The 14596-nt window shown below is 38.1% G+C and overlaps 1 protein-coding gene across 5 annotated transcripts in view; it reads right to left on the bottom strand.

Annotated features, from left to right (window-relative positions):
• Window positions 1-395: 395 nt before the first annotated feature.
• Window positions 396-14596, bottom strand: part of apoltp (apolipoprotein lipid transfer particle homolog) — a 64111-nt gene continuing 49910 nt past the window's right edge. For 4 of the 5 annotated variants that reach the window (XM_089131027.1, XM_089131030.1, XM_089131028.1 and 1 more), the window contains exons 57-63: window positions 10395-10579; window positions 6590-6792; window positions 6319-6481; window positions 5241-5350; window positions 4728-4847; window positions 4336-4492; window positions 1749-3253 (exon numbers count right to left, since the gene is read on the bottom strand). In XM_089131027.1, the coding sequence (XP_088987153.1) occupies window positions 3240-3253; window positions 4336-4492; window positions 4728-4847; window positions 5241-5350; window positions 6319-6481; window positions 6590-6792; window positions 10395-10579 (952 nt within the window). In that variant the 3' untranslated portion in view covers window positions 1749-3239. The other variant, XM_089131029.1, reaches the window with a different exon arrangement.

Raw genomic sequence — 14596 nt, 5'->3', positions numbered from 1 at the left:
ACAAATAAATTTTCACCCTGTTTTAAGAATAAAGTGTTATATAAACCCGGTGAAATATATATGAAGAAACCCATCTGTAAACCTTCAGAATATGGATAGGAATAAAACAGTAAAGTTTGCATGTAAATGCTGCCAAAGGGGAATGTAATGAATGTATTTCTGAATGTAACGAAATGTGTATTTTATATTTCCCTTTCACTTCTCACTAGAAAGAAGGCAAATTATGGAGGCAAAATAGCCCATAATCTTAAAAAGTCAGTGATGAATCATAAATTCAGTCCCATGCACTATTAAATACTCCGAGCTATTCCACCCCAAAACCGACTTTTTATTTTAAACTTAAACGCTTGTTTTTATGCTTATATATGAAGTAAAAAATACAAACCAAATATGGATATAGATTTATACTTTTATTAAGTATATTTAATCAAAAGATTAGGTACAAGTATAATCCAAACATAAGTCAACTATACTGTCTAATTTTTAGTTAAAAAGAAGTAAAGCAATAGCAGACTAGAATAAACCTTTTGGGGGTAAGGACTTGCAGAGGCTCATTAGAAAAATACCTCAACGAAGAAAGGGAGGAAGGTGCTGTAAAAAGCGTATTCACTTTGCCGTCTACCAGTTTACCTTGAACTTTTTATGAACTTTGTTAAATAACCGTTAGATTTCACTGTGATTATTTACAGCCACTCATCCCTGACCCTTCTACAAACTGCGTAACATTTAAAAATAAACTTTCACATGAATTATCTGTAGGATGACAGAACTAGACCACAGATTCATCATCCCGAGTATCATAAATATCTGCTATGGAGATCTTCTGCAAAACGCACATTAGAGTATTTATTTGACATGTCTCTGATCTTACATGATCCTCACAAGATCATCCGGTAACATGAACATTTCTGGCATAAGTCATGCCTGGAAGACCTGTCATGCATTCCGCTTCAAGGAGTAACAGGAGGACACAAGCCAAACGTCTCCCACATGCAGATGCGGAGAGGACTTATGAGTTTGGATACCATCACTTTAATGCAGAAAGATCTATGAAGCTTTTATTGGCAGGGAATCAAGTACAATAGAGAGCTAATGCACATTTAAGTTTACAGGAGGATATTAATAGTTATAAGTTATCATAGGCAGATCATTTAGATCAACTTTTTTAAATAAACATCCATAACTCAATAGTGCCCAGATGGTTTATTTTAATGTAGTTGCTCATTAATTTATAAAAAGAAGTTGTACTTTTTATTTAAATTATTTGTAGTACCTGTAAATGTCATCAACGGTCACACTTACTGGTACAGTTACAGTAATAAGCTACTGAATAACTACATTTACTTGTGTAATGTGGCTGCTTGTAATTAAACAAAGGCAAGTTATTGTTATTACTAGTAATTCAGATGATTATCTACCAACATGTAGTGTGTTAAAAAATATATATAAAAACAAATAATTAAACTGATCTACCTGTTTAATACAGCATAAACTTGTATAACAAATATATTTAGAAAACACTGTATATTAATTAGTGACCGATAGTGGTGTGATTTATTTTTACCATTTATTTTCTTATATAAAAAAGATGCTTCTTGGCAACATGAAATGCTGCATACAGTAATGATTTTGCACATGTCCCTGTTTATATTTCAAACAGGTCAGGCTGACACTTCCTGTCCTTTGACTGGAACCACAGCATCTCTGCAGTAAACCGGACACCTTTTACACTGAAATTAAAGCACAAGAATTATGAATATTGAGAATAATTTAGCAAAAAGTGATTTAATACAATAAATAAGATCTGTATGTGATGACACAATGTTGTCATCAGTTCAAGTGGCATCAGAATAGATCACAGTATGTACTATACACAAATGTCTTAGCACAAGTTCAGTTTGCTTTGAGTCTGTGGTGCATTTGCTTCCTGTCAACAGTATTTCTCGATAAGGATTTAGATTATCAGCCCTAATGTCTAAACCATCTGAGGTATACTGACCACGAAGGTTTTTGCTCCTGTTGAAGCTACAGTTTAATTTTGTATGAAATCAAACTTGTTTAAAGAAAAACATGTTTTATCCGCGATCTTATGATAAAAAAAACGACACTACCCACAATCCTAAGGGTAGTAGCAACATCTGCTGATTGGTACAACTCGCTGTTACCATAAAAACGTTTACCTTACTGGCGAACGGCTAGTGCTACCCGCGGCTGTTGTTGTAGTGTACCGGGTTGCTCTGCATCAGGACGTAGACAGCCATACCTCAGCTTTCACGCTTTCCCACTTGAGAGTTTTAAAGGGTACATATCATGCTTTTAAGTCATTCATTTTTACATATAAATCATACCGTTGTGGTCTATATAAAACACAACTGCAATGCTTGGGTCTGAATTCCTCATTATTATAGCTCCACAAGCCCCTTTTCTACCCCTTTTCTGATGTGCGTCTTTGAGCGACCCGATTCAAAGCGTCCCCTTTAAATATAAAGGAGATGCGTCCAGGTCGATGAGTTCACGGTCAGTTCAACTCCCCACGTTTGGCCATTATTGTAGTTTGATTAGAGATATACGATTATATACGATACCTTCAAAGAACATTTTTATTCACACGTTAATAAAATGTCAACAACAGAAGACTTGTCCATCAAGCCTTACATATTCGAGCCAGAGCGAGCGAGTTGATAAAGACGACGACGAACCTGCAGAACAACGTCTTCATATTGGTTGTATTGGTATGTGAGTTAACTGTTTTGTGTTATTAGTGAAAGTCGACTATTTCTCTTGTTAAAACAAGCACACTGACAAGATAAATGACTACGGTCTGATCTTACCACAAAAAAATCTGTATTGACAATATGATGACACGTTTAGAAAAGCATCAGAAAACAACGCAGCTAAATGACCATTGATGAAACTCAAGAACAATAATACTGCAGACGTGTAACGTTACTTCAATACAAAAACAAAGAAAGACAAAGGTACTGCTAAACCATGACCACCATGTGTTTTAAGAAAGTAAAGTACTTTATTTTTATTAACGATATTTACAGCTTATCGAAATGCTCTGTTCGTCGTCTCTAAAGATAGAGGGAATTTACCTCTCATTCAGACGAATGCAGTCGGCAAACCCTTCTTTATTCTGGCGGAGGTTGTTGAAGTGGGAATCCTTGAAGTGCTTCAGGTCACTAACGTACATCCAACAATCGAACATTTTGACTTGCCCTCTCGTAACTTCTGCATCATTGAGCTCGGACTACAAGAAATAATAATAATAATAATGGCGGATTGCTCGAAGTGTTGGGCCGGTAGTCAATGTCCTTGTTTGTCAGTTCCGCTGCAAATACGGTGAAGCACTTGCTCAAAAAAACGTCATAGAGAACAGAAAAATCTAAACAGGTTGAAAAATATGACCAAAACAGAATATAAAGATATAAACGAATCACCTGAAGAGAATAATTTCATCTTTTCTGTACTTATAAACACTCCAAAAATACAACAAAATGCATTTAAGTGCTAAAAAAAGTGGATTTTGCATGATATGTCCCCTTTAATTTACCATCCGAACCACATTGTCATATGTGAGGTTGCGGAGAGATTTGGTCCAGCGGTATCTATCGGACTCCACCATTGTAAAAAGCTAACCGGAAGAGTTACTAAAAAACGTACTTCCGATCTTCATTTTTTTCATGACATAGGCCTATTGAGTGCGGGAAGAAAATTACATAATTGTGTGTGTGTAAAAAAAAAAATAGGATGTTCACAAAATAATTTTGGCACACACTGTTTTTAAGATTTGGTGTTTCATTGTGTCTTTTTATTTCTTTAAAGGGTTAGTTCACCCAAAAATGAAAATTCTGTCAGTATTTACTCACCCTCATGTTGTTCCAAACCTATATGTGTTTATTTGTTCTGCTGAACACAAAGGAAGATATTTGGAAGAATGTTTTAATCAAACAGATCTCATTCCCCTCTGACTACCATAGTATGTATTTTTTCCTACTATGGTAGTCAATGGGGAATGAGATCTGTTTGATTAAAACATTCTTCCAAATATCTTCCTTTGTGTTCAGCAGAACAAATAAACACATATAGGTTTGGAACAACATGAGGGTGAGTAAATACTGACAGAATTTTCATTTTTGGGTGAACTAACCCTTTAAGCTTTGATATCCAGTCACCAGCCATGCTCCCATATCCAACAACAACTCAGATATTTGTCAGTTTAATCCCAATGTGATTTTTTTTGGGACCAAATTGTGAAGACCTAGTGATTATCTATTTAAAATACGGCTCCAGATTTGGTATGGATTCATCATGAGAAGGAAGAATACTGACCGCACTGCACTGGCAGCTCCAGCGGAACATAGTTTCTATGGCATAGATGGATATAGGCTGAGGCCAGTGTGCAAAAGTCTGATCTGGAATCATCTGCACGTTCTTCACGTGTGCACTCCAATCCTTCACACTTCAGCATGAACTGCACAGGGTCCACCTAAAAAAAAAAAAAAAAAAGAAAAACAAATAAAAACAGTGTGACAGAGAAAATTCTTCATCTGAAGTTCATTGTGTTGTTTACTATTCTGTTCTTTTATTCTTTTTTTTAATTTCCTCATTTCCCCCAAGGAGTGGATGTCTTTTGATCAGTCTAATCAAAGGTATCTTTAAATACACTGGCTTGTAATGGTAAGCACACGTCGTTGAGTGAGAGAAAACAGGACAGTAGTTACCACTCTGAAGCAGGGGCTCAGAGGAGAATTTGTGGAGGAGAACAGAAATTTGCAGGACAGGAAGTCGGCAGTGCCATTCTGGCAGATTTCAGCTTTCCTGCTGGAACACTTCGAATCCACCTAAAGCAAACGGCATCAAAATATCACATTAGAGCCACACACTAATAGTCACCCCCATGTCGTACAAAATCAATCTTCTGTCCCGTGGAATACAAAAGATGTTTTGATTAATGTTGACACTGTTTTTTTGTTGTTGTTTTTTTTCCTGTATGGAACCACAACAGTTCATAAATTTGAAAATATGCAACCACAACATTCAAGTCTATTATGTCTGAATGGATAAAAGCAGTGTGAACATTCTACAAAGTTTCTTTCTATTAACATTATTTAACAGACTATGTACATATAAAGCAAAATAATAGAAATAGTGCTGTGGTTGGTGTTTTTGTTTTAGTTGTGCTGTGATCGCATATGCTAAACAGGTGTACATTCCTCACAGGTTTCTTTCTCTACCTGCCAGCTGTGAGTGAACTGAAGCACACTGTGTGTGTGAGAGCCATCTGGCAGAAGAAGCTCGTTAGCTGCCTCGTTATCGTTGGTTCCTAAAAGACCAGTGGACACACCTGAAAAAACAATTTATTAAAAGAACATGTTAGACCATGATGCATCTTAGGGCTTGTCCACACGGACACGGGTATTTTTATAAAGTTATAGAGTTTTTCCTTCTGCGTTTAAAAAAAAATCCTGTCCACATGAAACTCAAAAACACGCTATCAAGCGGGCGGCAACATAACTCTAACCGTAAAGCCACGTTAGCCAATCAGAAATCTAACAAACAGTTATTACAGGTTCCGGTAGGCGGATAATCGCGCACACTCTGACGTCTCAAGGCAAAAAACCAAGGGGGTAATCCATCAGCCGAAAGTTGGAGCCACCATTGTAGCAGAACTTCAACTGCTATTCCCATTGATTCCCATTCATTTTGGCGTCACTTTGACAGCGAATAACGTTACATCTGAGGAGTCCAAAGACTTCATTTGTCCATTATTTATTTCTAAAGAAACACGACAATGTATAAAACGCTCCAAAAAATTAGACACTTCTTTAAAAAAAAAAAGATATACACTACCATCCAAAAGTTTGGGGTATGTGTGTGTATATTTGTTACGTCAATTCATTTTATTTATTTATTTGTCAAAGAATAGCATATATCAACGCATTCTCATCCTTTAGCGTCATATAGAACGACAAAACGGCGCTATACTACGCACATGGCACCCGTTATCGTTAATAAAACACGCGCTGTGATGGGTAGGTTTAGGTGTGGGGTAGGGTAGGGTAGTCTCATATTACGCTAAAGGATTTATGACGACTTGGGTTCGCGCGTTATATTAACGATAAAGGGTGCCATGTGCGTAGTATAGCACCGTTTTGTCATATAGCGTTCTATGTGACGCTGAAGGATGAGAACGGGCTGCATATACCATCAGAGCTTGAAGCACATGGTAGAACTGTCTTAAGTTTTGGCACAAAAAAAAAACTTAGAGTTTAGTTCGGAAAATAATTTTGTAAACAAAGCTACTTATCTTACCGTGAAGCCATCCCTCTAGGACCGCATTGCAAACCTCTAGATGATGATCACATGAGACCCGAAGTCCTCTCTCATTGGACACCTCAATGATGTTCCCCAGCTTTCTGATAACCACTTCGTGGTTAGTGTATGGTATGTGCGTTACTTGGCAATTAATTTCCACCTAAAATCGACAATTGTTGTATAAATCTGTTTAATTCGATCATTTTAAATTAAATTAAACTAAATTAGTCAGTACACTAATATTGAGCATCAAAATAGCAAGATGTACCTCTCCATTCGGGTGAATTGCAATCATTGTGTTTTGCATTTGCACCTCAAGCGAGCGACGTTTGAACTTGACAGATTTGAGTGCAATGCTGAAGGTTTGCTTGATGACATCAGCTGCTAGGATGAAGTCACAGGATGCTGGGAGTTTCAACAGATGTCCATCAAATGACACCAAATAGACATCTGCCACTAGAAATGCCTGATCTGGACAGAGAAAATGAAGTACAAAGACAGATGTGAGGAAATGAAGAATGATGATCTTTATAAATAAGCAGCCCATTCTCACCCCCAAGGCGTCACTTAACTGACGCCTTGGGAAGCATTTGACCATGCTTCAATATCTGACGCTTTAGGCGCCCTTTAGCGTCAGTTAGATGAAGCCCTAGGATCGCGTGTACCCTACCCCCACCCCAGACCTAAACCTAACCGCGTCCTCTAACCGGTTTCCTTTAGCATCAGTTAGATGACGCCGTAGGATCGCGAAAGGGCGCCTAAAACGTCAAATATTGAAGCATGGTCAAAGGTGACGCCTTGGGGTGAGAATGCGTTGAAATAAGTCATTTGTTTCTGTCATCATTTACTCTATTACCTCTATGGGCCCTATCTTGCAGCCATCGCAATTGATTTTGAACACGACACATGTATAATTCATATTTTTGCACCCGACGCACAGCGGACTTTTCCCTCCACAGATGCACGTCGGTAAATTAGGGAATGAACTTGCGTTCCCGGAAGGCGGTTCAGCGAAAAGAGAAGGTGTGTTTCGGCACAAACTTTTCCTGGTGCTATTTTGCAGTTTCAGAAAACAATTCCGCCACAGAGCAGGAAAAAGTCAGTGGCGCGTTATTCAGATGCTATAGGCAGTGTTGTAGTACTCGAGACTCGGACTCGTCTCGGACTCGGTCTCGAGACCATATTTTAATGGTCTTGGTCTTGTCATGGACTCGTGTGCATTTGGACTCGGAATTGACTCGTACTCGAATATTTTTTTTTAGGACTCGGACTTGTTCCCGAGTCCACTCGTGTTCAATTCAAAATATTTTTCATGATTATTAATGTATATTAATAAAATATTTCTTTAAATTGATTGACACGCTCAGTGATTGGTGATTTTCTAGTGCGCAACTGTGCATGACAAATTGTAATAAAATTACTTTTAACACCACCTACTATGTGGCCTTTTCACCCTAAACTGATCATACTTTTTAAACTCTAAGTAAATTCAGTAAAAAAAAAAAAAAAAAGGATTTCTCTAAGTAAATAAAAGTAAATTAGGTAATCAACCCTCACTGGTCTCAGTCTCGACTTGGACTCGACCGTCTCTGGTCTCGGACTCGACTCGGACTCGACTCTCTATGGACTCGGTCTTGACTCGGACTCGACTCTCTCTGGTCTCGGTCTCGACTCGGACTCGAGTGAGGTGGTCTCGACTACAACACTGGCTATAGGGGCTGAAAAGAGAAACGCTCCTAGTGTGCGCCTGGCAAAAAGAGAAAATGTGAGAAGACGCTCTGGGATGCATTTCCCGTACAACTATGTAGTTCGCTGCTTCACTACCATAGTACGATTGCATCGTTGGAGAAATCAACTAGCTAGTCATGACTGTTTCCACGAAACCCATTGTCGCAAAGTATCATTCAACAACATTGGTTTCGCACGTGGTGGAGAAATAACTACTTTTAATGAAACTGTTTGAGATCCAATTAAGGCTAGATTTGTTAATATAAATTACAGACATGTCATCTGAGGACAATTTCTAATTGTTCTCAGTTGTTTTGGTTTATTACCAGACTCAATATTTGGCTCGTTCTTACATAGTAGAGCACGTTCGCACATGCGCACTCTTCAAACACGGTACTTTAAACCTTTTGAAAAACTCAAAGACGTAAATTACATTTGTATGTACTCTAAATAAAAGCCACCGGTTGTACTGAATGTCAGCTTGCTTATTTTGCTCAGGATAAGGATTTATTACATCCAAATGTGTTGTTATATAGAAACTATGCCTCTAACCACAGGTTGAGAGCTGTCGTTCAAACCACGCAACTTTGCGATTCTGTTTGCGAATGTTCGTTGGAACGATTGTTTTGGGAACACCGACTCGTTGAACTATGCTGATTATGACGGAACTTGCGATCATAGTTGGCTAACGATGCTTTCGGGAAATGCACCCCTGATTGGTTTATTGCACGTTACACCCAAACCACACCTATGAGTAAATGTTGCTACTTCAGTCCAACCCATTTTAGATTTGGGCCGAGATCGGCCCACAAAATAACTTGCGTTTTGCGTTTAATACTTGTGTTTCAGATCCTTAAAATAGGGCCCTATGCCTTTTGAGTTAGACTTTATTTCGATAGTCCAGTTTTGACATTCTACTAACAATACAGTATGTAACTTTGCAACTACTGTCAACTAATCCTCATTAATGTGCAACTACTGTACATGTCAACTAAATCACATTAGAATATTAGTAGACTGTTACGTTAGTAGGGTTAGTAGAATAAGTTGGCGTTTGGTTGCAAAGTTACTTATAGTCAGTTTTGGGGAAGCTACTTTGAAACTGTAGTTTGACAAGCTACAAGCTAAGTTAAAGTAGTTAAACTACAGTCAAGCTACACTTTTGGAAAAGTAGTTAGCTACACTACAAGTTACTATCAAAAAGTAGCTAGCTACATTGAAACTACTTTTACTTTTTTGAACAACGTAATTATTAATAACTGAATAAGTGTCTGAGGACAGAAGGGGACAACAACACTTTTTGAAATCATAATTTTATTGTATTGTTTAAACATTTAGTGTTTAAAACAATGCAATAAAATCATGATTTCAAAAAGTATTGTTTTATTACACACAACACCCAGATATCTCAGAATGTTTGTCAAAAGTGCAAAATTGCAACAAATAGCCTACAACATTGCAAGAAAAAATATACATCCAACGTAAATTGCATGTTGAACATTTTCTCAAAAATACCAATTGAACTTGGACAAATAAGGCCATGGGTAATTAACTTTAGTTGTTTCTCCATCCTCCAAATCTGCCATCACATCTTGCTCCATCATCATGTGTGTGAACGGTTAGCCGCAAGATGCGTGATTAAACAACAGGTGGCGGTAATGACAAAAAATTAGTTTGTAATCTAACAAGAAGAAGAATATCCTTGCATCACGCTGATTCGCGCAGGCTCGACAAACACAATGTAGCTGTTGCTCGAGCAACACCGCTATTTGCTGCAAAAAGTAGTTAGCTACTGGAAAAGCTACACTGTTTAAAAAGCAACTGAGCTACAGCCAATCTACTGAAAAATGTAGTTAAGTTAGTAGCGTCGCTACTTGTAGTTAACTACTCCCCAACACTGCTTAAAGTTATAGTTAGTAGAATGTTCGGTAATCATCACAAACAAGTCTGAGATTTTAAGCAGAAAGTCTGCTGATACTCTAATGACTTCATGGTGGGTGACGTAGTTGCAAAGTTATTTATAATTATAGTTCATAAAGTGGAGTATCAAAATAAAGTGTTGCAGACTTTATTTATTCTGCTTGATCACAGAAAAACATTTTTGAAGAACTTTGGGGTCTAAACAACATCGGTCTCCACTGACTTTCCTTATATGGAATTTTGACACTGTGGTAGGTTTTTTTGTTAACTGTCTCTTTAAGTAGCAATTTCAGTCTCATGAATAGTAAATGCATCTGACGTATGAAAATCCCAGGGGTCTAGATTAACTCAATTAGTGGTCTAGAGCTGGTAACCATGTGTTCAACATTAAGGCCTGTGAGAGCTAAACACTCATAATAACTCACAGTTGACGGGACTGTCCATTATCTTCCTCTTCAGCCGGTAGAGCTCTGCTGTAGGACTCAGAGAGTTCAAGGCTAGTAGAGGCTTCAGGACAAACTCCTCCAGCAGAACTTCAGTCACACCTGCTTCCTTCACCTTCAGCCACGGGCCCACAGGTAGTGGCAGCCTAAAGATCAGCTCGCCCTCACTAGAATAACAGAGTTGAGGAGAAAAAGTTTGGAATTATACACGGTACATTTCTGTATGAATCACTGCTACCGTAAGTCCGAATCAAAATGTATATAATTAATTATATTGCTGTTATGTCACCTATTTTAAAAGAGTAAAATGCATTAAACAGTGGTGAGACCTAATGGACTGGTAATCCAATTTTTGTTAAGCGTGCCAGAGTTTCTGGGTTCTAATTCGCCCTCAATTTTTTTCTTTTATTGTTAAAACCAAAGATGTTCATCAGAGATTGTATAACAAGAGCAGAGACACTTTGTTTGGATTTTGTTTTGTGAATTCGCCGAAACAAATAGAAAGTCTCTGCAACAGCCTCAAGTGATAGATTGAAGCGCTCTTTTGTGTGAAGACTGTGCATGAGCGCCAAGAGAATTGCCTAATGCCAATGATAACAGCAGCAATAAACATTCAGCATGATTTCAAAAACAACACATTCCAGAGCTAGATCTCTTCTTATTTAGCTTTCAATCACAAAAATACAAACAACTGACAAACAACTTCAGCATCAGTATAAACAGACGCAGCAAACAGTGAAACAAAAAAGTATCTTTTATCTGCTTAAACTATTCATGCCATGTAGCATTGCTAGTATCCGGAGTACCATACTGCCCTACAAAGCAAAAAGGCAGTAACTGCAGTTTTGGTAAAGCATTAATTATTACAATTTTCATGACATTCAAGGCATCCTTTATTATGTGACAAAATATCTTATCTTAAATGCGTCTCGTTTTAGAGAAAAATGGTAGTCGTTTGTACAATAACTGAAAAAAGCCCTAGCAAAAGTCATTTTTCTCAGTTCGGCACTCTGCGTAGTTACTGCCTTTTTGCTTTGTAGGGCAGCATATTATCCAGAGATTTCGAACCTTGATGGTCCTCGATGGACATTTGCTGCTATTGTGGAGTGGGTTCTGGTGATCAATGGATCCCCATTAACTGTCTGCTCTGCTGAAGAAGACATCACCAGCCCCAGACCCCAGCCAGCCCAATCCCACACCCTACACTGAGAGTAAGCCAGAGCTCACCGCAGACACAGAGCCTGAGTCTGCCGCGATGCCAGCACCAGAGTCAACACCTGAGCCGATCATAGTCCCGGAGCCCGAGCCCCACAGGGAGTCTGACTAGGTGTGTGAGCTGGCAACATCGTCCTTTGTCAGTGAGTGTGCTTGTGGAATTCGAGGACATGCCCACACTCCCATCCCTAAGGGTGAGCTACAGCTGGCCTCTGCAATATACAATGAGGAAGTGGAAGAGGAAATTCCCTTTAATCTCCTGTTGCCACTGGTCCCGCCCAGCTCCAAGTCTCCTGTGTCTCCATAGATCCTGCCCAGAATCCTCCTCTGCTTATAACAGCCAGTTCCTCATCCCCGTGCACTCTGCTGCTTGGATCTGCCTTGGGTCTTCCGGTCTCCAGCTCCGCCTTGTCAAGAGGATCCCCTGGCTCTGCATCTCAGAATGGCGACTAATCGTCTACACCTCGGCTCCTCCTTCCCTTGGCTCAACTGGGACCATTCTCCTTACATATGTCTCCAATTGGCTCCTTAATCCCTCCGGCTTTGCCTTGGTTATATGTCGCTCTGCCTGTGCCATGGACTTCCAAGCCTTCACCTACGCTTCATCCCTCCACCCCTTCGGCTCCATCGGGCTCCGCCTTACCTCCGGCTCCACCTTGGTCCTCAGTCCTACCAGCTGCGCCTCAGTCTAAAGATCCATTGTGTCACTTGGATTGATTGACTCTTCGGCTCTGCCTGGGTCTCCAACTCCATCAGCATCAATCTCAGTTTGTCATCCACCTGGATCACTGCCAAGTCTGCATTATGGCTTCTCCCTCCCTCGACTCCACAGTGGGCCTTTGTCCTGGCTGTGGTCTGGGTCCCCACCTGGCTTCTCTTGCTCTTGTCTCCTCCCTCCAATTGATCCCCAACCTGGTTTCTCCCACCTTAATCTCCTGTTGTTTACTGCCATTCACCAGCTCCTCGTCCTCCTCATAAGCCCCCTTCCTCCCTCCTCAGTTGGACTTGTTACACCGCGAAGATGCACCTTCTGGAAGGAGAAGCTACTGTAATGGTCTTGTTCTGTTTTGTTTTCATTTTCCTTCTGTTGCCCGTTCTGCTTTGCCTTAGTTCTGTTTGGTAGTTAGTTTCTGTGGTTTCTAATTGGATTACATTCACCCGTTGATCATTTAGTCACCTTGTTATCCCTGTGTATTTAAACTCTGAGTTTCCTCTGTTCATTATTCCGTGAAGTATTTAGTTAAAGTGGTTGCGTGTATTTCTCCTGGTTATTTCCCAAGTGTTACCTTGTTGGATTTATTAAAGACTGTTTTTGTTCACTTTATCACGACCTGATATTAATGTCTGTGAGTTTGGTTTACTTGTAGGTGAGCTTAAAGAGTGGTTTGTTTTTGGCTTACACATTGGATTAATTGGCATCATATCAATAATAAACGTACAAAAAACAAAGTTTTATCACAAACTAAATTGCCCCAAATTTATAAATACATATTTACATATTGAAAATTAGTGATTGTTTTGAAATTGTATTTTAAAAATGTATTATGGAATACAAAACTTTTAATTGTTACTATTGTGGTGTATGTGTGCTGGGAGCCTCATACCAGCATGATTTATGTGAATAACTGGGTTAATGATATTAATCAGATTATGGTGTTGGGGTGAGCCAAAAAAAAAAAAAAAAAAAAAAAAAGGGAATGTTGGTAACCAGAGTGACTTCCAACATTGATTTCCATAATATGGAGGGGGGAAAAAAAGATTTGTCTAAATATATGTTACACAGAAAAATGAAAGTCAAACAGGTTAGAAAATATGGTAACACTTTACAATACGGGTGCACTAATAAGCATTAATTCATGCTTAACTAATGCACAGATAATACTGAATTAATGTGTAACTAATGATTATCTAAGCTATTCATTAATGATTACCACATTATGAACTAATTAAGAGTCTGTAGGGTCAATTTATTAGTTCATACATGAATTGTTATTAATTAAATATGTAAACGTGGATTAATTCCATAATAACTCATTTTTTAACTAATAGTGTTAATTAATATGTTAATTACCAGAATGAGCCAAAGCCTTGTGTTTCAACTTCCAGATAATATGACAGGTACATTAATATGCATTAATACATGATTAATTACTTCATTGTTAGTACAAATTCATGTGCAAATCACTGCAATTACTAAATGACTAGTTAATAATGATGTGCCCCATCAAGTAAAGTCATAACATAATGATACCTTTGGAAATCATTAGCTAATGATTAATTAAAGTAGACAACTGGAAGTTGAAGTTCATAGCTTTGACTAATTGTGGTAATTAACACATTAATTTACACTATTAGTTAATAAAATATGTTATTAAGGAATTAATACACAATGACACATTTAATTAATAGCATGTATTACTTAATTTATTAATCATATAGACTCTTTATTAGTTGCTGATGCAGTAATCATTAATGGTTAATTCTTCATAAGTTAGTTATATATTAACTCTTATTATCTGTGCATTAGTCAAGTATGAATTAATGCATATTAGTGCAGCCGTATTGTAAAGTGTTACCGGAAATACGGATAGAAATGATGATAGAATTGTCATTTATGGTGAACTACCCCTTTAAGCTAAGACTACTACTTATAGTGATAATGGCACCATGGCAACTTTTTTTGTGATGAAGGGATGATATCTGGCCTATTCATATTTACAAATTAGTTTGGTTTAATTTTATTTTGATAGTCCTTTAACACTTTATGTTAGTAAAGTAGACTGTTAGGTTAGGGTTAGAATAAGTTGACGTGTAGTTGCAAAGTTACCTATAGTCAGTAGAATGTGTTGGGTGATCATCACAATAAAGAGTTATGTGATATTAAGCAGAGAGTCTATTAATACTCTAATGAGTTACTTACAGTAAACAGAATGTTCAAAAGGCACCATCAAAATAAGGTGTTACCAATT

Source organism: Pimephales promelas, chromosome 5 (assembly GCF_988280905.1).
Source record: "Pimephales promelas chromosome 5, fPimPro1.hap1.1, whole genome shotgun sequence".
In the NCBI taxonomy this organism is placed as follows: domain Eukaryota; kingdom Metazoa; phylum Chordata; class Actinopteri; order Cypriniformes; family Leuciscidae; genus Pimephales; species Pimephales promelas.
The sequence above is the reverse complement of the archived record's forward strand: the minus strand, read 5'-3'. Positions and strand labels throughout refer to the sequence as shown.